This window comes from Panthera onca, chromosome D1, assembly GCF_046562875.1.
Source record: "Panthera onca isolate mPanOnc1 chromosome D1, mPanOnc1 haplotype 2, whole genome shotgun sequence".
In the NCBI taxonomy this organism is placed as follows: domain Eukaryota; kingdom Metazoa; phylum Chordata; class Mammalia; order Carnivora; family Felidae; genus Panthera; species Panthera onca.
The window spans coordinates 97,218,538-97,246,112 of NC_138348.1; the positions used below are offsets into that span (position 1 = coordinate 97,218,538).

Below are 27,575 nucleotides of genomic sequence, written 5' to 3' on the forward strand. Positions count from 1 at the left end.
CCCAGCCAGGGCTGCAGCGCCTCCCAAATCTAGCACAGTGGCACCATCTGCCCGGCCAGGGGCTTGGGTATGCCAACACAGGCACACGCTGTGCCCCAGCTGGTCTGGGCTCTCTTCCCTTTCCACGGCCCTCTTCGGCGGTGTGGGCTTCGTGGGCCTCGCCAACCCAGCCACCATGACAGCTGGACCCCATGACTCAGCTCCACGGGAAGAAGCACACAAGACGACACGGCGGGGGGGGGGGGGGGGGGGGCCGCTGAGCAGCCTGACAGGTGTCTGCATCCTTCCCGATGCCCAGCGTTCCTCAGCAGCCAAGGCCCAGGCCCCGTCAAGCTGGTACGGATCCCGCAGGCCAGAGTAAGTGTGGCCGCTGTCTTGCCCGGAGCCAAGCCGCAAGGCTGAGAGTAGGATGTCTGGGCTCTGCTCGTGCACACCTGTGCTTCCCACCCACTCAGGCTCACACGCACCCAGGCACTTGGCTGAGGTCTGGCAACAGCTCCCACTGGTGCCCATGCTTCTCCGACTCCCCCATCAGCGGCCGCGGGGAGACAAGAAACACCTAGACAAATTTCCACTGACGAAGTGAAAAGAATCCGCAGGGCTCTGTGTCTTATCTGGCTTGCCCATGCAACTGGGGCCAAATGAGGTCACGGCCTAAGTTCAGTAGATGGTCACCTCCATCCTAAGGCTTATTAATGGCTGTTAATGAGAACACGATGATAATGGACTGTCTCCCTATGGGAGTAGGAGAACAGACCAAAGGCCAAAGCATTCTATCCCAGAATCCCAGGTTGAAAGTGGTCTTAGAGGTAACAGGCCCAACCCCCACCTGGATGCTGAAATCCCCGTCCAAACTATCTGTGGCCACCTCCAGCTGTACAAGCCTCGGTACCCAGCACGGGTCATTCCGTCCATCTAACAAGCGTTTCTTTACATCAAATCCAAATTTCTTTCCATAATTTCTACCTTCTCCCCATAGCCCCCCCCCAAAAATAGAGCTTGCTAAGGATTCACTCCCACTGTGAGGGGCACAACGAGAGCCCAGGGGGAAGCAGGCCGTTCTAGCACAAGTGAACAGAGGCAGCCACACAAAATTAGCCATAATCCGGGAACACCAGACCACCCCTTCGCTCTGATAGCCCTGCTCCTGGGACCTTTCCCGGTTTTGTCCCAGAGATCAGTCACGATGTATTTAAGAAAACACAACATTTCCTACTTACTTGTCTATCTCCTTCAGCTCAGCCTGATTTCATGAGGTCCTGGGTGTCAGCACGCTGGCCTCTGGTGGCTCTCGGTCCCACCCATCAAGAGAATACTGCCAACAAGCTATTCAAGACTCTGTCACTTTGGCTGTCTATATTGCCTCTGCTCACCAGAACCACTCAGCCACCACCTGGGCTGTGCCCTCTCCTCTCCTCCCTTTGAAGCCACCACTCTCCTCCGTATGAGCTTGGGCAAGTCACAAACTCTGGGAACCTCAGGATCTTCTTCCATTAGATGTGCTCCCTCCCACCTGCCTTGCAGGTTGTTGGGGAACTTGAATTCATACGTGTGTAAGAACACGTTAAACACTGCAAACCACGGCACAAATGCCACCAGGCACCTGGGAGTCAGGAGTTGTGACACCTGCCAAAGGGGTCCTTTGCTAACCTGATTGGGAACTTGGTTTTTCTTATCAGTAAAATGAAGCCCGTCTGTACCAAATTCAATCCCCACTTGTCAGCAGAAGAGACTGTGGCTGGAAGCCGTACTTCACAAAAGCGTTCTGGAAAGGCTAAGAATTTAAACTTCCTGAAGGCATCCTGTGTGAGGCTCTTGGAAGAAGACAGGCTGCAGGTGAAGGCAGGTGATGACATCGTGGGCTGAGTGACCCCACACAGAACACTGGCCTGGGTGCCTGCGTAGATACAGCTGAGGCTCCCTGCTCCCCACTGGAGCTGTAGCAGCAGGGGTGAGTCAGGAGGCAGGGGGAGACAGCCTTGGACAAGCATACATGCTGTAGACACACACACACACGTGCACACACACACACACAGACTTTTTTGGTAAGATATTTACTCTTCAAATTACATGTTATACACTTATTGTTAAATAAAGCTGCTTGCTTTTTTTGAGCACTGACCAGTATCTGGGGAGGGAGAAATCTGACAGGTCAGCTCAAGTTTCAAAACTTGCCATCAGTTCATGCATCCAGCAAACATTTAGAAAGTATGACTATGGGGCAGGCACGGTGCTAGACCCAGGAATACGGACGTAATAAGGCAGGCACAGATCCCCTAGGGTGCTGGGCAGGGGAGAGACCGGTGTCTCAGAAATCCTTCTAGGAGACAGATGAAGGAGAAAGTCATCAATTTCTATTTGTCACTAATGTGAAAGACCAATTGATTGCCTATATGGGTGACTCAATTTGGAAAAGCGATGAAAAGTTACGTGCCCATCAAAATTCCATAAATCACATCACGTGGCAACATTAAGAGAGCCCCCTCCTCAAAAACACCCCCTAGTGAATCTTTTGCAAGACACAGAATTCAGCTGGCAGATTTGGATCTCCGTGTGTCAGATATATTTAATACACGGCAGAACAGGATAAAAAAAACAAACAAACTGTTTTTTATCCTTCCCTCTTACCTCCCCCAGTTCTCTTATTATCTCCATCTTTATAACATTTGAATGTTCTATGTTTAACGTTCTCTCTCCAGGACTTGGAGCTCATTGGGGGAAACCAACCAAGTAAAAAATGGTAGTTGTAAAGCGCCTGGGTGTCCTAGTAAGGCAGAGTGTCAAATAAATCCAGACTCTTGCTACTTTACCACCCAGGGAAACTTTAAACAAGAAAGAGGTCCAATTGCTCCAAAACCTGCTGGTGGGTCTGATGCCACCCACACTCCTTCGGACTTCTGTGCCACGGCGAGCAAGGCTCTCAAATCCCCAGCCCTCAGTTTCCCCATCTGCGAGATGGGCGTTCTCTGTGCCCAGAGGAACTTATTTGCGGGTAAAAGAGTCGACCAGAAGCTAGAACTCCATCAGCAATGGCTCCATCTGTCAAATCCTTTACCAGGTAGAACACGATAGAGTTAGTATGACCGTGCGGATAATGGGATATCCCTACCGTCCCCGGGGGTGTCCCAGCCACAGTGAAGGAGAGTAGAAAGAGACAGCTTTGGGGACAGGTTCAAATTTCAGTATCTATGTGACCTTGGACGAGTCCTTTAAACTCTCCGAGCCTTCGTGTCTTCATCTGTAACATCGGGTCGTTAATTCTGACATGGAGATTGCCCTAAATCTGTGAATACTAGCACGGTGCCCGGCAGAGGGTAAAGCCTGTCCGAGCGGGAGGTACTCTGGTGATTGTTATCCTGCTGCCATATCCTCAGTGCTTGGCACAGAGCACTCAACAAACAGCAGTCCAGCGAATTAATAAATGGAGAACTATATCACCGTACTTATCATTACAGCCAAAATCTGCTTTGGAACCCAATCAGGATCCTTAGGCCACTCCCCTTCTCCATTGTCAATGACAGATTGGACATTTTCTCCTTCTCCTCTCTCTCCTTTCTCTTCCCCATCCTCCAGTAGGTCTATGCCTTTAATCGTATATACGTAAGACCAGAAGACAGTACTTTAAAACGACAATACCAAGCATGTTCTTGGGGAAGCAGGGGGCCAGGGACTCATCCGCACATCCCATTCATTGAGTCTGAGTGATACACTTGCATACACGAAGTGTGTCCAAGGTCGATCGCCCTTGGAGTTCAGAGTCTGGTGGGAAAAGGCCAAAACAGCTACATAACCCAGTAGGTGCTGGAACAGGCGTTAAGTACCAGGGAATGGGAAAATGGCAGGTAAGAGATGATTTCTCCCCATGAGGGACGGGGTAATCGCGAGAAAGGACTCTGCAGAGGAAGAGCTACTTAAGCCAGGGAGAGCAGTGATGGGAGAGGAGGAGAGAGGGAGGAGAGAGGGAGGAGAAAGAAGAGTAGTGGTGGTCGTTTTCCAGGCAGAGAAGACGGAATGGGAAGAGCCGGTCCCAGGCACGCGAGGCCGGTGGGGAAAGCCCAGAGTCAACCTTCCTGGTATAGTTGGGGAACAGCAAATCAGTGTGGCTGAAAGAGGGGCCGAGGAAGGAGTAACAGGAGACAGTCTGGAAAGCTAATACTCAATACTTGGAGTATTGGAATACTTGGAAAGCCAAGTACTCAATACTTAAGCACATTGAGTACTCAATGTGTTCTGGGCAAGGGTGACCTTTGCTCATGTCAGGAACAGGATGGGAGAAAACCACCAGAGACAACACTGCTGACAGTGAATCTGCTTCCCCGGTGGCCAGGGGACCCCGCCAGTGGGCGGCAAAGAAAGCAGTGTAAGAGGAGTCCAGGGGACTGGGTTCTAGTGCCGGCTGCCATCAGCCCGGCCACCTACTCGCGATGTCCCCTTTAGGCCGTCTTCCTCATGGATAAAATGAGCAGCTTAGAGAATGGGATCCTCAGAATCCTTCATGGCTCTAAGACAGGATGATGAACCTTCGAAGGAATGACGGGCTGTAGAGATGGGGTGGGGGTCTTCTCTGAGCACTTACTAACTTGTGGCTCCCACAGTCATCACTCAGAGAACCCAGAGGGACAGAAGCAAAATCAAAAGACATTTTCAGAAGACAGATGACTGAAGGGGGCTGACATATGTGTGAGAGTTTGGGGAATTTATGCAGGCAGCCTCACAGTCATAAATAAAATCCCTTTCTCTTACCCAAAACCTCATTCGGGGGGTAAACACCGGGCACTGTAATAGACAATTTGGCTGTATCTCCCGCCCCGTGCCTCACTTGAATGAAAAGCAGCCGTCCCCAGGCACGGTAATGGGTCTGGCCACCTCTTTACAAACATCCATATTGTCACCGGCGGACAAGCAGGGCTGAGGATGGAACAGGACGGGCAATTCATCTCTGAGATTCCTCACCCCTTCACGCAGCCTCACCCTCCGAGCTATCTATCCTGAGGCGGAGGGGTTTGGAAGGAGCCCAGATCACCAAACGCAGGGAGACGTGACCCTGCGGGAAAGGGGATGAACAGCACCCTCTGCAGGTCGGGGGAGACTCCTGCACCCCCCACCACCCGTGCTGGCCCAGCCCACTGTGCACAGGGCTGCCCGCTGACAAGCACAGCTACTTGTTTTCTTGACCTACTTCTCTTCCCATCCCTGCCCCACTCCAGATCCCCTCCGGAGCCCACAGTAATTAGCACCTTTCCATCCATTAGGTTCAGGAGACTTTTAGAAAAGCTCCCGGCCCCCAGGATAACCAAGGAGACGGCAAAACGGGTCCTGGCACTGTGGCTCTGGTTTCCCTTTTCTTTTCTTTCTCTTTGTTGGCTTAACTCCGCTTCCTGGCCTCTGCAGGGGATCGGGCCCGGTTTGACCTTCCAGCCTGGCTGGAAACCGGCTGCAAGTGGCCTGGCGTGAACCAAAACACAGAGGGCCAACAGAGTCTTGACAGAGCTGGACAAGCGATGCTCCAGGGGTGGGTATGGGAGCACGAACGGTCCCTTTGAAGCCCTCCGTTGTCAGCGTAGCAGCCAAGAGAGGGCTCTGTCAGCTCCTCTTTCTGCTTCCCTCCCAGAGAACAAGTGTCAGGAGAGCCAAGGCCGTGAGGCGCTGCCGTTTCTGGCTCAATCCCTTTCCGCTTCCCATTAGCGACAAATGGAAATTGATGGGTTACCGCTTTATCCACTCATTTGGAGGGGGAGAAAACCTCGCAGCAAATGCTGAATAACTGTAGGCATCTTATAAATTAAGCATCTTAAGGAGATGAACCGTTTTGCATTGCTGCTAAGCAGAATTAAATTAGGTTTTGAAGTTTCGGTAGAAACAAATGGGGAAGAGGGAGGGAAGGTTTTGTTTTTTTAATTCCTTTTCTCTAAGCATGCAGAGTGGCGTGTCGAGGGCAGGGTGAGGGGAAGAACTAAGTCACCTGTCTGCATTTCTGATTCCAATCAGCTGCTGCTGCATATGCATGGCGAAATGAGCCCACAAGTTCACACGGGACAGCTCGCTGAGATGCAGTCCGGCCTCTGGCCCGTGGTGCATGGTCTCGCCAGGTCTCGGCTTCTGGCTCACCTCTGCCCACCCTGGGCACCCCAACCACCATCAGCACGCCAACCTCTGGGACTGTGGACCGGTCCTGATTGCAGCCGGAGAAATGCTGCAGCTTAAAGCCAATTCCCTGGGACTCGGCGTCATGATAGCTTCCTTCCGTATCAGCCTCTAAAGCTTTCAGGTTCAGGTTTAGGATCTAGGATCCTGCCTTGTTGACACTACCCCATTTCCCCCCCTCCGCAGCTCAGTGTGGGAAGAGGGGCATCGGTACCCGTCTATATAACTCGCCTAGGTCTGAGACCTTCCAGGGCTGTTGCCCAGCCTTGCTCCAGGGGTCCCGCTGTTAAACCAGCTTTCCTAGGACCAACGACCCACCTGCCTGGGCTTCTCACTGCTGTGCCCCCTTCTGTCCCCACTGACCCCCTTCCCCATCCACACACACAATTCCCCAATCCCTGACACTCCACGTCAGTCCTGGGCCATCAGACGACCACACAGCGTATGCCGGACCGAACCAACTCCTTGTCCCTGAGGCTGACGCTGTGTCCCCGGGACCCAGATCTGCAGCGCCTCAGCCTGCAGTTAACGCGCCTTGCTCGGTCCTGGGAAAGAAGAGGCACTTGATTTCCCAGGCACTCCCAGTCCTCGCTCTAGGGACGAGGTCGCCGACAGGGCAGGTGGCAGCATTGCCTGCCCACGCCTTGAGTGGGCATCCCAGCAGCAGCAAGGCCGGGGAGAGAACATGTGTCACTGAAGGGGCCTTGCCTTCCCTCTCCAGAATCAAGCCAGATACCAAGTCAAGGGCCCCGCCAAGGAGTTGGCCAGGGTCACTAAGAGCACTCCCTGACTTGATCTGAGGCACACTCTCCGGGGAGGGGAGGGGAGGGGAGATCTCTTCCCTGATCTCCAGCCCTGGATCTGGAATCCCCACAGCTCCTCCCAACCTCCTCCTTCCCCTAACAGCTGCCCCTTCGTGCGCCAGGCCGAGCCTTTCACACACTGCAACTGGGGACTTGGCACCCTTAGTCTCACAAGGGGGCTGGGCACATTGACCAGACCGGAGCTGTGCGCCTGTCGGCTGCCCCCTGCCACCACTCCTCCTAGCCAGGCTAAACTCAGGAGGGCACAGTGTGGGGCCAGATGTCCCCGGTGGACACCTGGGATTAACAGGAGGAGGCATCCGCCAGGGCTGGGCTGTCCCCAGGGGGCCGTATGAGCAGCACTTACCGATCCTCAAGGAGTGTGGACTGCAGGCGACCATCACGAGCCACGCGGGAAGCAGCACCAAAGGCGCCGAGACGCGGGGCATCTTCTATGAATCCTCATGGAGCCCTCTGCTGGTCTGGGCATGACATAACTCTGCGAGAGAGTGGGGAGGGGTGGGGAGCAGGTGAGTCCCGTGCCCCTGCTAGGTAGCCACCCACCCAGCCCAGTGACTAGAGGTAGTGCCCAGAGGGCCCCCGGGGAGAGGGCCCGCAAGCCCCACCAGAACCGCCGGTGGGAGAGCTCCAGGCCAGCTCCGGGCCTCTGTCCTTCCTCCCTGTCCCCAGGCCCACAGAAGCCTCAGGTTCTAACTCCATCCCGCTGATCAGATCGGGGGCACACGGGTGTAAAGGTGACTAAATGATGTGTGGGGCTCCACCGTTCTTAAATCTCTAACGGGGGATGAAAACCTTCATCCGCTCTTACACAGGAGCCATGAGCGAGCAGAGGAGGGAGGGGTAGCAAGGCGGTGCCACGGCCCTGGGACACACTACACACACCGCTCGCTGGGGAGTGGAGTGGGGACGGCGCCGCGTTCGAGTCCTGCTCCTCCACATGCTAGTTAGGTGGCCTTCCTGAGGACTTCTCTCGGCCACCCAACTCCGTGTCCTCACGGGTAAGCCCAGCAGGACAACAGCCACGTGGTAGAGCTGTCCTGCACATCGAGATAACGCCGGACAAGCGGCCAGGCTATACAACAACAGTCCCTCCCTGGCACACGCGGGAGAGGTCTGTTCTCAGCAAATGCTGAGGACAGAAGCACGCACACCAGGTCATCGGCTGGTTTCCACACCTGCTCTTGCTACCTGCTGAAAACCAACCCCTCCCCATCCTTCTTGCGCCAACCCCTCTGCCTCCAGAGGCAGGTGGGCCTCTGACGTCAGAACCAGAGCTAGAGAGGGGACTGGGGCGGGGGGGACCTCCCTGAGACCTCTCGGACATCCTGAGAACCGAGTCGATAGCCTGCCAGCTGCACCCCATCAGTGGGGTGAAGGTGGGGCCAGGAAACACGTGGCTATGCCAATCCCGGGTCACCCTGGGTTAGGAAAGTAGTATTAAAATGATTCTTCCTCCACCCCCTGGACAGACAACCCAATAGATAGATGGGCAAAAGACTAGAGCAGGTATCCCACTAATAACTACATCCAAATGTCTCTTAACATTTGAAAAGGCGCTCAGCTTCACTGGGCATCAGGAAATGCAATTTCAAACCACAGTAAGTTAACACTATGCACCCAGTGGAAGGACCTAAAAAAAGGACAGTACACGGAATGCTGGCAGGGATGTGGAGCCCGTGGATACGACTCTAGAAAAACTGGTCTTTATGCTCTTGAAATCCGGAGTTTTGCACTTACGCTAATGCCCCAGCCACCCCACAAGGAGTGTCTTTTCAACAAAAATGCATGGATATGCTCGCCAGAGATGGATTAGAATGTTCGTGGCAGCGCTCTCTGGATTCCTCCAAACTGGAAACTACCCAGATGGCCAGTAGCAGAATGGAGAAATACAGAGTACATTCGCATGATGGAATGTAACGTGGACATGAAAAATCAACAATCAACAACCCCACGTAACCGTCCGGATGAATCTCATGAACGTGATTTGAGCAAAAGAAGCCAGGCACAGCACAGTACGTACAATAGGATTCTTTTTATAAAAAGTAGGAAAACAGGGGCGCCTGGGTGGCTCGGTTGGTTAAGCATCCGACTCTGGTTCAGGTCATGAGCTCACGGTTCATGAGTTCAAGCCCGGCGTCGGGCTCTGTGCTGACAGCCCGGAACCTGGATCCTGCTTCGGATTCTGTGTCTCCCTCTCTCTGCCCCTCCCCTGCTTGCACTGTCTCTCTCTCTCAAAAATAAACATTTTTTTTAAAAGTACAACTGTTAGAGGTCCAGCAAGTGGTTACCCTTGAGGGTGGGCGGTGACTGGATGGGAACAGGTGGGGTCTTTTGGGGGTGCTGGCGATGTCCCGTTTCTTACTCTAGGCGGTGGTTACACAAGGGTGTTCAGTTTGCGAAAACGGAGCTCTATACTTACGATTACGTTCGCTTTTCTGTGTGTGTGTGTTACAGACCTCGGGTAAGTCTGTTTACCGACATCCCCCTCCGCCCCACACACACTCAATGTTCCAGCCACACCCAGCACTTGGCAGTTTCCTGTGCATACCTTGTTCGCTCTGCCTGATTCTCCTCTCCTGCACCCCTGCCCCTGGCCAGAATCCCGACCCTCTCTATGTACCCCTGCAGCGGCCTAGAGAGGCTTTGACAGAACGTCTCCCCATTGCTGCTGCCTTTATGTGCACACACATGGGATCAGTGTGGGCTTCCTAGGGGCAAGGACAGCTGCCAGCATGCTGTTATATCTCCAGAGTCCACAACAGATGCACAGTTTGTACTTGTCCGATGGAAGGCCTCGAGCAATCACCCCTGCTATTGGGAGTCAGAGGGAAATAAAGGTAAAGTTCAGAGGCAAAGACAGCTCTGCTTGTTGGCCAATCCGGCCCAGAACCTTTGTCCTTTAATTCATGGGTATTGGTGCAATGACAGATTATGGCGAATACCGTCTCAAGAAAAGCTTGACATTCTTACTCATTATGGATGAAGTCGATCGTTCGGTGATTGTCTCCCCAGTGCAATGCAAGCTCCGACAAAGGAGGTGGGGGACGGGGCAGAAATCTTGTTCCTCTGTCCTCAGGGCCTGGAACAGGGCCCAGCATATATTACAGCTGCCGTAAATATTTGTTGAATGGGTAAATAAACGGTCAAAGAGGAAAGAACTGTAAAAAGCTGGTTAGGCTATATAAAAGCAATACTAACCATAATCATTTATGTCAAATGCCTCCCATTTATGCCCGATCAGCACGCCGCATGGTAATTATTATTCAGACTGCTAAATAGGTGTCAGATTAGCCTGTGTAAATTCTATGTGATGACACAACTACACCCAGTTCGTGCGGGCCTGACTTCTGTCGTTCGTGGCGGAAGCCTAGCTAATTCTGGAGACCACGTGTGAGGACCACAATGTCTGAGGTCCCAGGCTGCTCTTCAGCCTCGACTGTATAACCCAGGGCACAAAGAAAACAATCTCCTCTCAAACCTTACAGGAATAAAGAGAGCCATCGTGTTACATGACTGTAACGCTCAGTGGTTTGCAAACTTCTTTCCACAGTCTCTTTCTTATTTAACACACAGGACAAACTCTATTACAGGTGAGGAAGCTGAGCCCCAGAAAGGTGAAGTGCCCAGTTCAAGGTCACATGGCGGCTATGGGGCAAAGCCAGGGCTGGCCAGGTCTCTGACTCCACTGGCTTTTCTTGTCTAGCCTAACCACTTACATACGAGCACAAGAAGATGAAGCTTTCAGATTCTTTGCCAAAAAGCACAACGAAATTTCAGGTCTTGTTTTCATTTTAATGTTTAGATGAATCTGGTCTTAGAACCAAAGAGGGCAGCCGTTAACAACTAAAAATATTTTTAAAACATTTTTAAATGTTTATTGATTTTTGAGAGAGAGAGAGAGAGAGAGAAAGAGTGCAAGCAGGGGAGAGGCAGAGACAGAAGGAGACACAGAATCCAAAGCAGACTCCAGGCTCTGCACTGTCAGCACAGAGCCCGATGCAGGGCTCAAACTCATGGACTGCGAGATCATGACCCGAGCCAAAATCGGACGCTCAACTGACTGAGCCACCCAGTAGCCCCTCAACTAAAAATATTTTAGTAGTTTTTTATTTAACATTTGAGAGAGAGAGAAAGAGGGCATGAGCAGGGGAGGGGGAGAGAGAGAAAGAGAGGGAGACACAGAATCCGAAGCAGGCTCCAGGCTCTGAGCCGTTTGTTAGCACAGAGCCCAGTGCAGGGTTCAGACTCTCGAACCGCGAGATCATGACCTGAGCTGAAGTCGGACGCTCAACCGACTGAGCCACCCACGCGCCCCAAAAACATTTAAATAATTTAGGGATAAAAGAGACATGATCCCGGGGATACTGCACCAAGGCCCGCTTCCCACTAACACTGTCCCTCCCTGGGGAATGTCTCCTCCTCCTGTGGCTCCTTACCACCTGCGTGGTGTGGCTTCCAAATCAGCATCCCATGCCCAGCGCTCTGCCGAATGCACAATACAGCTGCCTCCTGAAATCTCACTGGTGTTGCACAGCACTTGAAACGCTCCCCGTCCCAGGCGAAAGGTATCCTCTCCACCACGCGCGCCACCTGCTTCTCCTATATCTTCCTTCTTTGTAGGCGGCACCACACCCCACTCATCACCCAAGCCAGAAAGCTGAGAGACGCCCCAGATTGCTCCTTCCCCACACCCCATTCTGAGCAGTCACTACTTGCCGACAACTCTGCCTCCGTGACCTTCTCTGCATCACCACGGACTCCCACGCTCCCCCCATCCGGGTATTCTACGGCAGGGACCCAGACCTTGGCAATAGCAGCCTTCCTGGCCTCCTTCCCTCGGGTCTTTCCCTCCCTGGGTGGCTCCCCATTCGGCTGGGGGTGGGGATTCTTACTAAAACCCAAACACGATCATGACACCTCCAGGCCCAGTCTCCCCGAGCTCTCCGCTGCCTCAGGGATCCAGGGCAAACTCCTCACTCCAACAGGCAAGCCCTTCGTGACCTGGCTCCCGCTCACCTGTCCCTACCGCCCCCCACCCCGCACCACTGCACCTGACACTCTAGCAGAGCCTGAGCCCCGACTTCTCAAACATGTCACCTCTGGGCCAGCTTCCACACCGGATATGGCCTCAACCCGTGGTGGCCTGGGTTTCTATAGGCTAAACTGCATCCTCTCCCCTCTCCGTTTTTCTGTGATCCCGTCCCCATATGCTGCCACCAGGCCTGGAACATTCCTCATCAGGGCACACAACCCGCTATGAGGATGCTATCTTCCCACAGAACCAGCAGCAGTGATGGCAGGGACTGTGACAAGCACCTAGCATGCTACCTGGCACATAGCAGGTGTTCAACTAACATTGGTCAAATGAATAAATGGACAGATGACATCAAAAAGGCATTTGCTGGAGCGGGCGGCTGGCTGGCTCAGTCAGTAGAGCATCTAACTCTTGGTCTTGGGGTCATGAGTGCGAGCCTCACGTTGGCGACAGTTTACTTAAAAAAATAATAACAAAGGAGGCATTTTGTAAAAAGGCATTTGCTGAGTTTACACCAACATGAACCAAATTCCCGGTCTGACTCGTCCATTTTGTACATTTGCTGCGGTTAAAACCAACAACCTACGCAGACATCACGGTATAGATCCGGGCAAAGAGTAATCACAGCATGGGGAGGGAAACAAGCATTCACTGCTCTTTTTGGGCAAAATTTAAGTTCGAAGCAGGTATCTAAGTATGGATTCGGATCTCCCAGAGTCTCTGACAGTCCTCACCTGAATAGAGCCGGGCCTCACTAAGGTACTTTTGGGAACCTAGAAGGCAGAGAATCCAAACAAAGCCCTTTCCTGTGTCACTGAGGGCACGGTTCTAGACACGGGTAGTCTGCCCATCGGGCCACACCTGGATGGAAGCCAGGCTGGTTTTGGCTCTGAACCTCACTGAGGGAACGCTCCCAAGTAGTTGACTCCCCCTTCAAAGCCCACCTCCTCATCGGTTTACATGGGAGCAGCAATGCCTACCTCACAGGGTGATGAGCACCAGGAGAGCAGGGAACGCGTTGGAATTTTCCACCTGTGTCTCCAATGCCTCGCACAGGCTGACACATAGTAGGCACTCAAAAAATACCTGTGGAAATAATGAAAGAATCCGGTCAGCTAATGCATGTGGAAAAGGCTCTGTCAGCATGGAGTGTTCCCTTGTGACTTACATTTGGAGCCCTTGCCCACAAGGAACTCCCAATCTAGACCCAATTTCTCCACGGCACAGGCTCCCCCGTGAACCTCCAGCTCCCACCGTCCACCGTGGCAGGTAGTACCTGATGGCAGGCACACTGCCCCACGAGTGCTGGGAAGACGTGCTACGTACAGCCCCAGCTCTCCTCTACCATTTACCCGCCCAAGATGTTTCCTCATCCAAACACCAAAAAGCAGACGTCACCACTTCTTCTGAAAGGAGAACCTAATTTCCATTTTTTTAGAATCTCAGGACGGGTTGGCTTCCTCAAGGCAGAGGATTCCTTGATGTCTCCAGACATCTCTGACTGCCCCCCTTCCATGCTTATATATATATTTTTTTAAGTGTTTATTTTTGAGACAGAGAGAGACAGAGCGTGAATGGGGGAGGGTCAGAGAGAAGGAGACACAGAATCTGAAACAGGCTCCAGGCTCTGAGCTGTCAGCACAGAGCCTAATGCAGGGCTCGAACTCACGGAGTGTGAGATCTGACCTGAGCCGATGTCGGCTGCTTAACCGACGAGCCACACAGGCGCCCCCTATGCTTATATATTTTTTTTAATTTTTAAGTTTATTTGAGGGGCGAGCAGGGGGGAGAGGGGCAGAGAGAGAGAGGGAGAGAGAGAATCCCAAGCAGGCACCACACTGTCTTCACGGAGCCCGACGCAGGGCTTGAACTCAGGAGCCGCAAGATCATGACCTGAGCCGACGTCAAGAGTTGGTTGCTTAATCGACTGAGCTACCCAGGAGCCCCCATGCTTGTATTTTGAATGCACACTCTTATTCACTGCGACGATTCTCCCTCTTATTCACTGCGACACCTTCTCCCTCTTATTCACTGCGACGCCTCCAGCACCTGGACAGCGCCTGGCGCAATGGCTGCAAATACACCTCATGAAATGGGTGAACGAACGGGCGAGCGGCTCTTTAACTCTACGCTTACTGATGCCCTCTCTCCCCATCACCAGACTGTGACGGGATGCAAGGGAACATCCCTTTTGGGTATCCTTCTGACACACCTGCCATGTTGCCTATACCGAGGAGAAGCTTAGTAGGTGTGCCTGTAGATCCCCAAGAGTGTCAGTTCGTACTCACAGACCGCACAGCCTGCCCATGGCTCACTGTGTTCAGGCAGCGAGCACGCCGTCTGGACCCCCCTGGCCCAGTTGTGCTAAATGGCCTCTCGTCTCCCGATTTGTCAGCAGTCCCTCTGCTGGTCTCTCTCTCGTCCTCACGGGCCGGTTACGCTATTAATCGTGATTTTCCAGGGTGGGTCCGAGAGGAGGCTGACAGCTACCAGATGGTGTTTGGTGGCAGGGAGGACAGAGGAAATTCAGAGGGGCAGCCAGATTAATTACAGGTTTCCTCTCATGTGTGGGCAACAAGATCTTGATTACTCCTCATGATGCTCCAGGCTCCTCAAGACAAATGGATGTGAGTTTCTCTGCTGTTCTGACCCCCACCCCCCTGCCCCCCGGCTGGGAGAAACTCCCAGCAGCAGCCAACAGCGTAGACAGAGTGTGTAGGGAGGCAGGATGGCAGTGTGGCCAGGACAGGGGAGTGGAGCCCCCCCACCCCCAGGCCCCATGGCCTCCTTAAGGGAGAATCAACCTTCAAGACCTGATATGGTTGGGCAGCATGCATAAGTATTCTGTGTCCCTGGCAAGTAGCATGACACCAGGACATAGGTCTGTCCCAGGAGGCAGGGACCTGGGTGCTCACTGGCTCTGGGAGATAGCTCTCCGGGCCTCAGTTTCTCATTCTGTAAAATGAGGGAATTGGAGTCAACGATCTCTAAGTTCTTTTAAGTTGTGCCATTCCGCAGTTCTAGGAATTACACTCCGCGGTAATATGTGCTGACTATTTACTTCCTCTGTGCAAAGTACTATTTCAGATCCACTGCTCCTCAGAAGAGCCCTGTGAGGCAGATACTCTCGTTCTCTCCACCTGCAGACATGGAAACCAAAGGGGGGAGGCTGAGTGAGATCTACTAAGGTAACTCGCCTGGCCAACGGGAGCCCCAGGTCACCAGCTCCAGGACCTAGTCCTACTATCCTCTACAAGTGCCTTCTCTCCTATCCCAAACCTGGCACACAGTTGATACTTGAGGAAATACTGCAAGTGATGATAATGATTATCATGATGTTGGAGAAGGGGAGTCGAATCCAAGGAGATCTAGGCCCCATCTGCACATTTTTCAAATCAGGAGACACAAGCCACGGAAAAATGAGTCTGAGTGTGTCCCTTGGCAACACAATCGGTCCAGGTGTCCTCAGCTTTTACCATTTACCATCAGGAGATGCTCCCAGGACTTTGTGATGAGACTGTGCCAGGTTAGCCAAAGGTGGCTTGTGTCGCCCTGAGAGTTGGACCTGGCCTGACTCAGCAAGATAAAATACAGGGACGTGGCTGGCCCAGCCCAGGCCTGATATCAGGGGAGGACATTTAGGGAGGACAGCAACCCCAGGTATCTGCTAGTACTCAGGACACGTGACAAGGGACGGCTGTCCCCAATTCTTGGACACAAATGAGCAAGACATGGTGAACAGCCAGTCTCCTTTCCCCTCCAAGCCGCCTCCTGTGTAGGTATCAGACTGATGCCCTCAATCCACTTCTAAACAACTGCCTCTTACCAGGGACCAGAACAGACGTCCCTGGCTTCCATTCCCGGACGCCACTATGTGTCCTTAAGCTGGTTACTCAACCTCTGAGAGCTTCATTTCCACAAACGTAAACCAAGGGCAATCGGACCTCCCTCGAAAAGCTATTGAACTAGTCAACGTGAACCTCCCTTCTTTCCTCTCTCCACCCGCATTCCGGGCTCCCTCCGGTCCTGTACACAGGTACCCCGGACCACACCTGCATCCTTTCCCAACAAGATGGTCTCCCAAGCCTCTTGCCACTGCAGGGTGGGGGTGGGGGGTGGGGACGGTAAGAACCTGCCAAATGCTACTCCAAGCCAACGCCATACCACAAGCTTTCCCTGAAGAAGTTAGTCTTCCTTCCTCGCTCAGACTCAGCCTAGCAGAGGAAAAAGATCAGGGATTGGCGGTGGAGAGCTGACTTTGGCCCCATCTCTTAACCCCTCTTCTGTAAAGTGGGGAAATTCTACTCCTACCACCCCCCTTATAGCGTTGCCAAGAGGACCAAATGAGTGAATGAGCAGAGCGCTACTTTGCAGGTGAGTGAAATGCTTTCTAAGCAAAATGGTGTGCATATCGTTCCTTTCCGGTAGCCTGGCCAAGGTGTATAAATACGCTTAATACCGCTACAGGATTTATACTTTATTCATTCAACAGAATATTTCCACTGAGTGTCTACCAGCAGGCATTGTCCAGGCCCTGGGGCTTACAGTCAGGGGAGGGATATTAATCCCACAGCCAGGGCACAGGTGCCACAAGTACAGACAATGAAGGAAAAGTGCAGGACGCTACAGAGTGTGTGACAGGGGGACCTCATGTGGCAGGAAGGGAAGGCTTCCCTGAGGACAGGATGTTCGACCTGAGTTGGCCAGGTCTCTCAATGGGGACAGAGGGAGCAGGGAGAAGGAGATCCCAGACAGAGGAACGACACGGAGGAGACCCGGACTGCTGGTGGAGGCCAGCGCAGTGCATTTAGGAAATGGCAGGGGCGGGGTGCCTGGGTGGCTCAGTCGGTTAAGCGGCCGACTTCAGCTCAGGTCATGATCTCGCGGTCCGTGAGTTCAAGCCCCGCATCGGGCTCTGTGCTGACAGCTCAGAGCCTGGAGCCTGTTTCAGATTCTGTGTCTCCCTCTCTCTCTGCCCCTCCTCCATTCATGCTCTGTCTCTGTCTCAAAAATAAATAAACGTCAAAAAAAAAAATTAAAAAAAAAAAAAAAGGAAATGGCAGGGGATTCGTAAGGCTAGAAAACAGAAACATCTCCGTGTATCTGTTGTGTTTACGTCCAGTCTCCCTCATCAGGCGCCCCCAGGTCCCGGATATGGCTCTGCATCTAATGCCGGCTGCCTCCATGAACCTCGTACGGGACCTAGCTTCCTTCACAGGCAAGGTGAGGAGGCCACAGCATATGGATCTCTTTCCCGGTGCAAAGGACATGGCTACCGGGGAGAAGACGGGGAATTAATCACCCGCCTTAGTGAGCCAGGAAGAGGATCCAGGGGTCGGATACGAAGGGCAAGACTGGCTCTGGATGGTGAAAAATGTCCCTGGCATTTATCTGAGGCCACTAGGCTGGGCCCTGGGGGAGACGAGCTCCTAGCAGAGACCACGTGAGCCGAGGCTTTGAAATAAAATTGCCCAGAGCCGGAGCCGTTGGTAACACATTTAGAGCAGAGAGACCTTGCAAGAGTGTCCACAGAGGAATAGAGAGTGAGCAGGGGACAAGGCAGTTGCAGAGAGAAGCTGCTTTTTCAGGACAGCATTTTAATTACCTGCAGATAAACACAGCTCTCCCTCTCCTGCTGTCTGGGTGTCTGGGAGGAGAGGGGCTATCCTGGAGAGGCTTGTCGGCACTGCAACCTTGCATACGGAGATCTGAGATCTGGAAAGGGCAGGCCGTGCAGCCTGGGAGAAGAGAAGGCTAGGCTGGGTGGGAGCCGCCTGACGCGGGGAGGGGAGGTGCATCAGAATTTAACCATCCGAAGCCAGAGCTGGGTTATTATAGATTCACAGGTGATGGTATGCAGACACTGTCCCAGCTCCACCGAGGTTAAAGCCAGAGGAAAGTGCTCTGATGTTAGTGACAAAGAAGCAAGCCCGGACCTGAGAGCTGCTGGGTCCCAGACACAGAGCTGTCCCTTGGCCTGGCCCCACCACGTCCAAGTAGAGACCTCACTGCGTCTGTCCTGTCCACAGTCATGTGCATACCAGTCTTTTCGGTGTCTCTGACACCATCGGCAGAAAGTAAGGTCCTGTCGTCTTTTCCTAAGTCCTAGCCAGAACGGGACAAAGCAGCTATCCCTAGGTGTATTCATTCCTCGGGGAAGCCTGGGACATTCCCCCTTGTACTCCCAGGGATACGGGAGGAGTCAGGGTGAGGAGGATAAGGAAGCTAGATATTGTAAAATAAAGGTGCACCAAAAAGTAAGGGGTGTCCCCTTCAAGAGGCAAAGCAATTGGGCTTATTGTGTGGGTGTCGCGCAAGCTGAGCACGATCTCTGGGAATCACCTAAGAGCCCGTGCAGGGTCCATCTACCCCTTCCTTGCCCTCCAGCTCCGTTAGCATTGATGGCCTTCTCCTGGCACCAGGCTCCATGAGAGGCAGAGAACAGTCACTGGCTGCTGGCCAGTTGCCCCCTGGAGAGGGTTCTAGAACTGCAGTCAGGGTAGGAGGGGAGACTTGCTTTTCATTCTGAAGTGTTCTCTACTGTGTGCGTATTAAGAGATTGGATTGCTTTTTCAATTAAGAAATCTAGTGAATAATTTAAAAAACAATAAAGAATCCCAACTTTCTCAATGACTGGCTCTCAGGTGGGCACGTTGCTTACGTCCCTGAGCCTGGGTCCCCTCCTCTGTACAGTGAGGCTAAGAACACCTCAGGTTCAAGTGCTCAGTGACTGACTGCTGGGCCTGCCCAGGTCCCTCACGGCCTCTCTGGGCCACTTGTCACCAGCTGCCAGAAGAGCAGGTGTGGCTGTTCTGAGCTGGCCCTGGAGCCTGGTCCAAGGACACACTCCCGTCCCAGTCACACTCCAAGCCAAACACTCACCTCCCCTCTGCTCCCCCCACTTCTGCCAGCTACCGCCCACCATCCCAGTCTACCTTCAGCCTCAGCGCTCACCTCTGAGCACCCCATACACGCACGAGCTCTAGTTCTTGGCTGGATCCCAAGCCCTGGGCAAAAGGAGGGCCTTCCCCCTGAAGGAGACCCCGATTGGGGGTGCCGCTGTGTTCAGCTAGTCTCTGTGGGGGTCAGGAATGCAGAGGGCATCCTCTCCAGCGGCTGCCCTGGGCTTCTGCCTTTGTCCCACGCCACAGAAGAGAGCACAGCTCTCATTCAGCCTGCTGATGTCCCATCACTTTCCCTGTGCCATGACCTAGAAGAAGTCACGGAATCTCCAGGCACACGACGCAAGTCTGTGGGTTGGAAGTCCGGGGGCATACACAGTCTCAGAGCGGCCTCAGGGAAATATGACTTCCTTAGCTAAGCAGGGGAGCTGTCCCCACACTCAATACCCCCCACCCAGGGACCGTGGTAAAACGGGCACATAACCAGGGGAGCCCAGCTCCAGCTGCCAGAAGGGGAGAGAAAGGCAGCCAATGAGGCTGCCCCCTGGGCGGGGCTAAACGCCGCACACTCAGTGATGTGCTGGGCAGTCACGGGCCATCGGACCTCTCGGATGTGCGGTCTGTCCTCAAGGAGCTCACTGAGAAGTATGAGGTCACAAGCAGCACACTGGTGAATGCAGGATGCAGGGCAGTAACGAAGCGGCTTCCACAAGGCAGGGCAGCCTTCGCCGCCAAACGGGAAAGAAGCGCTGGGAAGACAGAGGCAGAAAGCATCCCTGGGCCTGGACAGGTGAGCACGATTCTTGGACAGTGTGGGCACATGCTGAGCCTTGAGGCACACGCTGCTTAGGAAAGGAGACCTTCCAGCACGTGCCAGGAAAAGCAAAGGACAGTGTCCAAAGGACAGTGACTAACCCACTTGGCAGAAGCACGCTATCCAGAGAAAGGTAAGTGTTGGGGTCAGATTCTAGAAGGCCTCGAACGCCAAGGTTAAGGAGCTTGGACTTTATCCTCCAGGCAATAATGAACCGCCGAAAGTTTCTGGGCAAGGGAGGGCCAATACTGGAGTTGCGCTTTAAGGAAATCAACGTGCCCAAGGTGTGCCAGATGGCCTGGACAGCAGGGAGGTCAGTGAGTGGGCACTTAGCCACGTGTGAGGGGCTGTGAATGGGGGGCGAGTCGTCCCTGAAGGGAACTGGCCCCGCACTGCCTGAACATTAGGGTACTAGATTTTCCCACAAACTGGAAATCAAAGCTTCTGGGCCACCGAGTTTTGGGTAGGGACGCAGACTTCACGGATCTCCAAGGAAAGCAGAGCTCGCTCGAGGCAGCTCCAGAGTTGCGGCCTCAGCAGGACATGGGATCATCAAACATTTGGCAGAGACTGGATAGGGCCCAAATGAGAGCGACCGGGGTCAGGAGGACCTGGGGTCAGGAGGCCTGTGTTCAAACCTGGCTTTGCCGCTGTCCCCTGCAGGACCGTGGTGTCCCGGGTCCCCAAGTCTCTCTGCCCCTCAGTGTCCCATAAAATAGCAGACAGTGCGACATGCCCTGTGTCACAGGGGGGCCCCAAAACGTTTTCATAACACGTGATCAGAAAGTCGGGAAGGTCTCCTTCTAAACTGATCTCTCTGGTTGGTTTCTCCTTACCTCCTCCATCCCCACCCCCAACGTTTTATTCTCTGTCTTTTGTTCTAGAATACACGCTTGACTCCCCGTCTCTCAGATTGATCGAACAGATGAGTGATTTACCATTGTTTCCTCCAAAACACCTAAGACAAGGTTTTCCACCTAGTTAGAGCTCAATGAATGTATGATTAATTAATAAAAGTGAACCTATAGAGGATGTTTTAATCCTATCCGTCACCGCCCCCACCACCACCCTCCACTCAGTGACTCATCTTAGTAACAATGCTAGGGAAAAAAAACAATTAGGATGGCAAGCTGGGAGATCTCCCCCCTGCCCCCCATCTCCATCCGCAAAACTCTACATAATTCCTCCCAGAGGAAGGCAGGACAAGGCAGGGGTTAGGAGCACAAACTCTGTGTCCACTTCAGACCATTCTCCGAGCCGGGGCTCTGCTTCTTACTAGCAACGACCCTGGGAAAGTGGGTAGCCTCCCCCAAACCTCATCTTCCCTGCCCACAAAATGGAGAAGATGGGAGACGTTCCTAAGGCGGCTTTCAAAGATTCGCTGTGATCTTAGTAGTGTTGGTACCGAGCTTCCTGAGAGCTGTTACTATGTTATTGTGACTATTGCTGTTATCGTCCCAAGCCAAATCACCGTGATTTGAGGGGACTGGCATTTGGGTACAGACTTCCCATTAGTGTGGAGGACTGGGAGCGCTCTGTGACTGCCAATACATCAAGCTTCTCGTAGTTCTCACCTGGAGAAAGCACCTCAGGTTGAGCTCTGAAATGCCTCGACCCCCAAGCCAATCTAACATCCTGCTATCAAGTGGCATCTGGGGCTGGGGGACACAGAGTGGATCAGTCGCCCTTCTGGCGCTAACCCAGCGTTAATGGTGCAAGTGAATTACAAACAAGGCCCACCTGCTGTGCTCAGCAACAGAACCCGGCAGGAGGGTAATTGTCCAGAACTTGAGCACAGGGGGACACAGCAGGCAGGGAACACATTAAACATGGGGAGGAACGACTTCCCAACACTTTCCTTCTCCATACAGACCCAAGGAGAAGCCAGCGGGCAAGGGGACGCGAAGCCAGCAGGCGCCAGATGGGGAACGCTCCAGAACTGCAGAAGAAAGGTCTCCCAGCAGACCACAGCTGGCTGTCCAGGCCAGCACCTCCACAGATCCGAGAGCAAGGGAAGAACATCCAGCTCCACGCAGCCTGATACTCCTACATGAGCTTGGATGCCAAGGATGTCCAGCATGGCCAAGGGCTCCACCCCACAGGAGGGCACCCTCCGTGATACCAGCCCCCACACGAGTGACCAGGGGTAGACGACGGGCTCACCAAAGCTGGTGGAGGCCACGGTAGCACGAAGACCGTTCATCTGCTCATCCATACACCCAATATGCATTTATTAGGCATTAGGGGCAAGGGGGGGAAAAGCTAATATGACACAGACGTGCTTTCAAGGAGAGATAGGCAGAGACATCGGTCACTGGGCACAGGCTAGGCTGTGCAGTCACTCAGCGAAGGCCCAAAGCAGTGCTGCTATAAGGCAGAGAGCTCCAGCGCTACCCAAGCACAGCTCAGGAGGCTTTGTAGAGACAGACCATTATGCCCATCTTGAAGGCTGTAGATACACACACACATGCACACACACACACGCACCCTTCATACAGACGTGCATTGCATACCACATGTGCATCTACATATACGTGTAGCCAGGTTTTAGGCATCTAACAGGGAAACATGAGGCCCAAGGCTCTCATATTTCCACCAAGTTCTTAACATGCTCTGAAGCCGAAAGGAAAAGGACAAATTCAGGCACACAGCACAATGCAAGCCTTATCTTTGACCATCTTCATGGTTCATGGTCTCCTGCTGGCAAGGTGACCCCTTGCTCATTTCCCCTTTTACTGCAAAGGGTCATTTGCCAATGACCTGAGAAATGCCTTTACTGAAGGGACTTTCCTCCCGGGGTTGGCTGCAAGGGCAGCCTTCCTCCTCCTCCTCCTCCTCCTCCTCCTCCTCCTCCTCCTCCTGAGAGATCAGACGATGAAAAGGGGCAGTAACATTTCAGGCAGGCGCAAGCTCCGGAAGGCTGGGCTCCAATCCCTGCTTCCCCCATTTACTAGCTGTGGTCAAGACACTGACCTCTCAGCCTCGGATGTCTCATCTATAAAACAGCAACGTAACAGCACCTACCCCACAGGGCCGTTGGCAGTTTTAAACGAGAAATGCATATAAAGTGCTCAGTACAGTGCCGGCACATAGTTAAGCGCCCAGTAAATATATTCCAAATCTAATTCGCAACGGCACCACATTCCTACTACCTGGGAGCAAACAGCTCTACTGATTTTGTCCACACGTTTAATCCAGCAAAGAGCATTTCCATTAGCACAAGTTCATTCATTCAATAAGGATTTACTGAGCACCTAGTGTGTGTGAGACGCGTAAGGTCTTATATAAAATGGCAGGGTCCCCACCCTTGAAGCATTTACGAATCATAAAAGAGAAACCCGCCTGGGTCCTGCAGAAGTATACACACACACACACAATCTTACACACATTTATACACATAGGCACACACGTTTGTGCATACACACATAAACACGGTCCCCTGCCCCTGGAAACTGGCCATCTACGTCGGAAGTACTATTATCTACGTCCTTTGACTTGGAGTCTAGGCAGAAGGCAGACTGGTGATGACTATACTGTTTCTGGAAGAGGAAACTGAGGCTCAGAGAAAATAAACGTTTGGCCCAAAGACTAGGGAGAGGGTGTCCCGGGGACTAACATCACTGGGCATCCACTCTGTGCCATGCATGTGCAGGTGAGTAAGCCTCTTCCACGTGTTTTCGCTATCCGGTCCCACAAAACCCCTCTGAGGCCCTCGTCAGAACCCGCCTGCAAAGACGAAGAAACAGCAACTCAGCAAGGGTAAGCGATTTGTCGAGGATCACAAAGCTAATATGCGAGGGGCCAGGATGCAAACAGCATGTCTGACTCAGACCCGCCAGCTTCTCCCACGGGAGCAGAGAAGATTTAGTACATGGCACCGGTCTGATGAATTGCGGCCCGTCTGGCTGCAGGCCCAGCAGTCTGTGCTTAGACCCTCCCATAAATACTGGTGGCGGGCCTCCTATGCACCCGGCATTGCGCTCTGAAGTGTAACCCTGAGTCCCCCAAGTTCCTCGTGCACTCCATGCATAGTCCCACCTCAGGGCCTTTGCATGGGTTCTGCCCTTCGCCTTGAACATCCTTCCCCGGAAGACTGGCACATGCCCTCGCCTTCTTCTAGACCCCGACTCAAATCCCAGTCTCAGGAGGCCTTCATTCTCCCTGTTCTATTTTTCCTTTCTTCCCAGAGCACTTACCACTTCCTAGCTTATTATGTAATTTACTGCCTTATTTATGTTCCTCATGTATACGGGTTGCCCCTACACACACCTTCCAAAACGTAATAAGCTCCCCAAGACAAAGAATTTTGTCTGCTTGGTTCTTTATGTGTCCAACGTACCTAGAGCAACGCCTACTATACAGAAGGTGCTCAATAAATGTAGTGAAGCAATACGAGAAACGCGTGAGCAGTAAGTGGGTATTAAGACTCTATCCTCAGAGGGCGGATAAGGCTGTGTGTATTCTGGGGCGGGGGCTGTGGCCTCCAGGAGTCTCCCATTTCTTTCTGCTGGGGGAAGGGAGGCCTCAGGAGCATGAAGATTCGAGGACTTCCTATCGATTCCTGTGACAATTCAGACACAAAGGCAGCACTGGAAGCTTCCTATTTACAATGTTCTGACAGCAAACAAGATGAAGTGAGAAGGGCATCAGAGAATTTCAAGGCGTTCTCGTCCTGGATACAAGGAGAACCCAAGGCTGTGTCAGAGCCCAGCTGAAGTCAGGAAGCCAGGCTCTGCTTATCAGCACATCCCGAAGGGACAGGAAGACGGACGGAAAGGCAGGGTGACGGTGGGTCCTCACAGCCTGGAAAATCAAGAGAGTGAAGGAAAGCTAACTCTTGGTGAAGACAGATCCCAGGATCTCAGTGCTGCAAGGGACCTTGGAAATCACCTAATACATGGTCCTCACCTCACAGATACAAAACCGAGGCTCAGAGAGGGTAAATGACTTGATCAAGGTCGAGAACTGGTGCCAGACAGAGCAGCCTCTAAAACCCAAGTCTCCTGCCTCGATCAACACCCTTTTCACGTAGTGAGTACTACTAAAATGTTTTGGGGTTTTGTTTTTCCTTTATTTTATTTTCAACTTTTTTTTTTTTTTTTTTTTTATTTTTGGGACAGAGAGAGACAGAGCATGAACGGGGGAGGGGCAGAGAGAGAGGGAGACACAGAATCGGAAGCAGGCTCCAGGCTCCGAGCCATCAGCCCAGAGCCTGACGCGGGGCTCGAACTCACGGACCGCGAGATCGTGACCTGGCTGAAGTCGGACGCTTAACCGACTGCGCCACCCAGGCGCCCCTGTTTTTCCTTTATTTTAAAGAGAGAGAGAGAGAGAGAGAGAGAGAGCGCACACATGCACGCAAGCAGGGGAGAGGGGCAGAGGGAGAGAAAGAGAAACAGAGAGAGAGACAGAGAGAGAGAGACAGAGAGAGCCTCAAGCAGGCTCCATGCTCAATGCAGAGCCCAATGTGGGACTCGATCCCACAACCCTGGCCTCACAACCTGGGCTGAAATGAAGAGTCAGACACTCAACCGACTGAGCTACCCAGGCGCCCCTAAAATGTTTTGGTGTTTTTTACTATCTTCCACAAACCAGCCCCGTACTAGGTGCCGGAGGCACATGACAATGCAGAAAACAGATAAACATACAGACGGCCATCAAATTCAAATACGAGGTGCACAGTGTTATCATGGAGGAAGTGTGGCCTGGTTGCCATAGGAACACTGGGAAGGGGTCCCCCATGCCACAGTCGGGGCATCAGGAGGACTCCTCAGAAGCAAGCATGTTTAAGCTAAAGTCAGCCAGAGGGAAGGGGAGTGACCTGAAGGGGAGAGGAAACAGGGATCTTCGGGGATCTGAAAGCAGTGAGAAATGATGCCCAGAGGGAGGCAGGACCCTGCCATCTAAGGCTTTGGCAGCCACACTTAGAAATTTGAATGTTATCCTAAGGGTAATGTGAGCCATTGAACGGTTACAACTAAGCGAGTGACACAATCAGAATTAATTACTTCTAGAAAAATCACTCTGACTGCAATCCGAAAACAGTGTTAGAGGGTTAAATCTGGAGTCTGGGGCGATCGGTTAGATGGGAGCCGAGGTCTTGGGGAGATCTAAGGGCGACCCGAACTAAGGTAGCAACAGGGAGAGGCAAGTTTGCATCGGAGACCTTTTTAGGAGGTGGAACTAACATACCTGGTGATAAGTCGTGGATGGTGAAGAAATGGGAAGGAGTTCCAGGCTTCTAGAATGAACAACTGTGTGGATGCTGGTGCCACCGGAGGAGAAACTCGGGTGGCCAGGGAGAGAATGACACCCCACCCCCAAAGAACAGAGGGATGAACCATCAGGAGAAAGGGACAGCGAACCCCGGGACGGTCAAGAGCACCTGTGGCACATCTGTCAACCAGGAAGACGGTTAAAAGCGAGCCCTTGGAATTCTCCCATCCGGAGCTCAGACCGTTTGGGCCTAAACTCCAAGTTCACTCTTGCACCTGTCCGCGGTGCTCTGGATTCAGCTGAGCCCTGTGCAGGTGTGACTTCCTTCCCAGGGGCTGACCCTCTACTCTTCTAAGGTCAAGGGGCCATCTCGGATAGGAAGGATGTTAAGAAAGGCACAGAAAGCTATTTCTCACTGCTGAAAAAGGTGGGCCCCTGGTTATCAGGCCACTTTGGAAGTCGTAATTGAGAGACGGCAGAACGTAGTAATGAAGAGCTCAGACTCTGGGGACAAACCGCAACTCCACCACCAACTAGCTGTGCGATCTTGTGCAGGTTACTTAACTTCTCTGTGCCTCGTTTCCCTTGTTTGGAAAATGGGGTTCAAGATAGGTGCCTTTGCCCAGAGCCGGGAAGGTGAAGTGAGTATTTGCTAAAGAGCTTAAAAGAGGGCCCGGCAGATAGTGAGCACGACCTAATTGTTAAATTAATGAAAATACATGCATAACATGGGGATTTAGATGCCGTCGCCAAGAACAAGATAACGGGGAACAGGGGAGGTGCGGTTTTGCAGGCAAAGGGGCTCGGGAGGAAGAAGCCTTCTGCAGTGGGGGCTTTAAGCGCTCTAGCACACTCCTCGCTGGGGAAAAAAACTGGGCTGAGCCAAATGAATAGATTAAACCAGGTTTAGCCTCAGATCACTCCAAGAAGTCATTATTCTGGGTGTGGATCCTCTTTGAGAAGTAATGTTTACTTCGGAAACACAGCAGTGGCACCCCAAATAGCTTTGATGTATGATGTGGAATTTGACCAGCCTCCGTTATATTAGGGGAGGTAGTCCTGTTTTATGCATCAAGCTCTCTCTAAAGCACTGAAATTTACAGCATATTTGCTATGCAGCTCAGCGAAAGGTGTATGAATAAAGAAAAGCCTGCTCAATCAACACTGCTCAGCCAGGGAGCCCGAGAAGCTTCTCACTCGGGCTGCGACAGGGGTCTGCCAAGCGCTGAGGCGGGGGGTGGGGGTGGGGGGGGGTGGGCAAAGGAGCCCATCCCTCGAGGGCACCCTGACATTGTGTTTCTACAGCCTCATGTTCCTGCTTCCACTTTGTCACTTGCTAGTGAAAACAATACAGTCCAAACACGAGGTCACTCGCTTCCCCCGAGATCACAGGCTCCGAGCCTTGCCTCTGGGAAGGAGAGGAAAAATATTTGTTCACGTGTCTGCTCTCCCTCTTGCCACCACCCCCGCTTTCCCTTCCTTCCTGCATCTTCTTTTTCTCTTCTGTTGTTCCCGACTCCTCCCTCCCAGCCGGCTACCAAAGGCCTACGTCCAGGGCAGCCCAGGGCACCGGGGTCCTCAGACACAAAGGAGGGAGAAGCTCATTTTGTATGAGCTGAGTCTCCGGGTCTCTGGGAAAC

General features: G+C 52.8%; 1 protein-coding gene across 1 annotated transcript in view; it reads right to left on the reverse strand.

Moving 5' to 3' along the window:
- The window catches only part of GRIK4 (glutamate ionotropic receptor kainate type subunit 4), a 429,733-nt gene that overhangs the window by 291,769 nt on the left and 110,389 nt on the right, over positions 1-27,575 (reverse strand). Inside the window, 2 exon segments of the mRNA XM_078432856.2 lie at positions 7,315-7,446; positions 12,984-13,089. Of these exon segments, the coding sequence (XP_078288982.2) occupies positions 7,315-7,396 (82 nt within the window). The 5' untranslated portion in view covers positions 7,397-7,446; positions 12,984-13,089.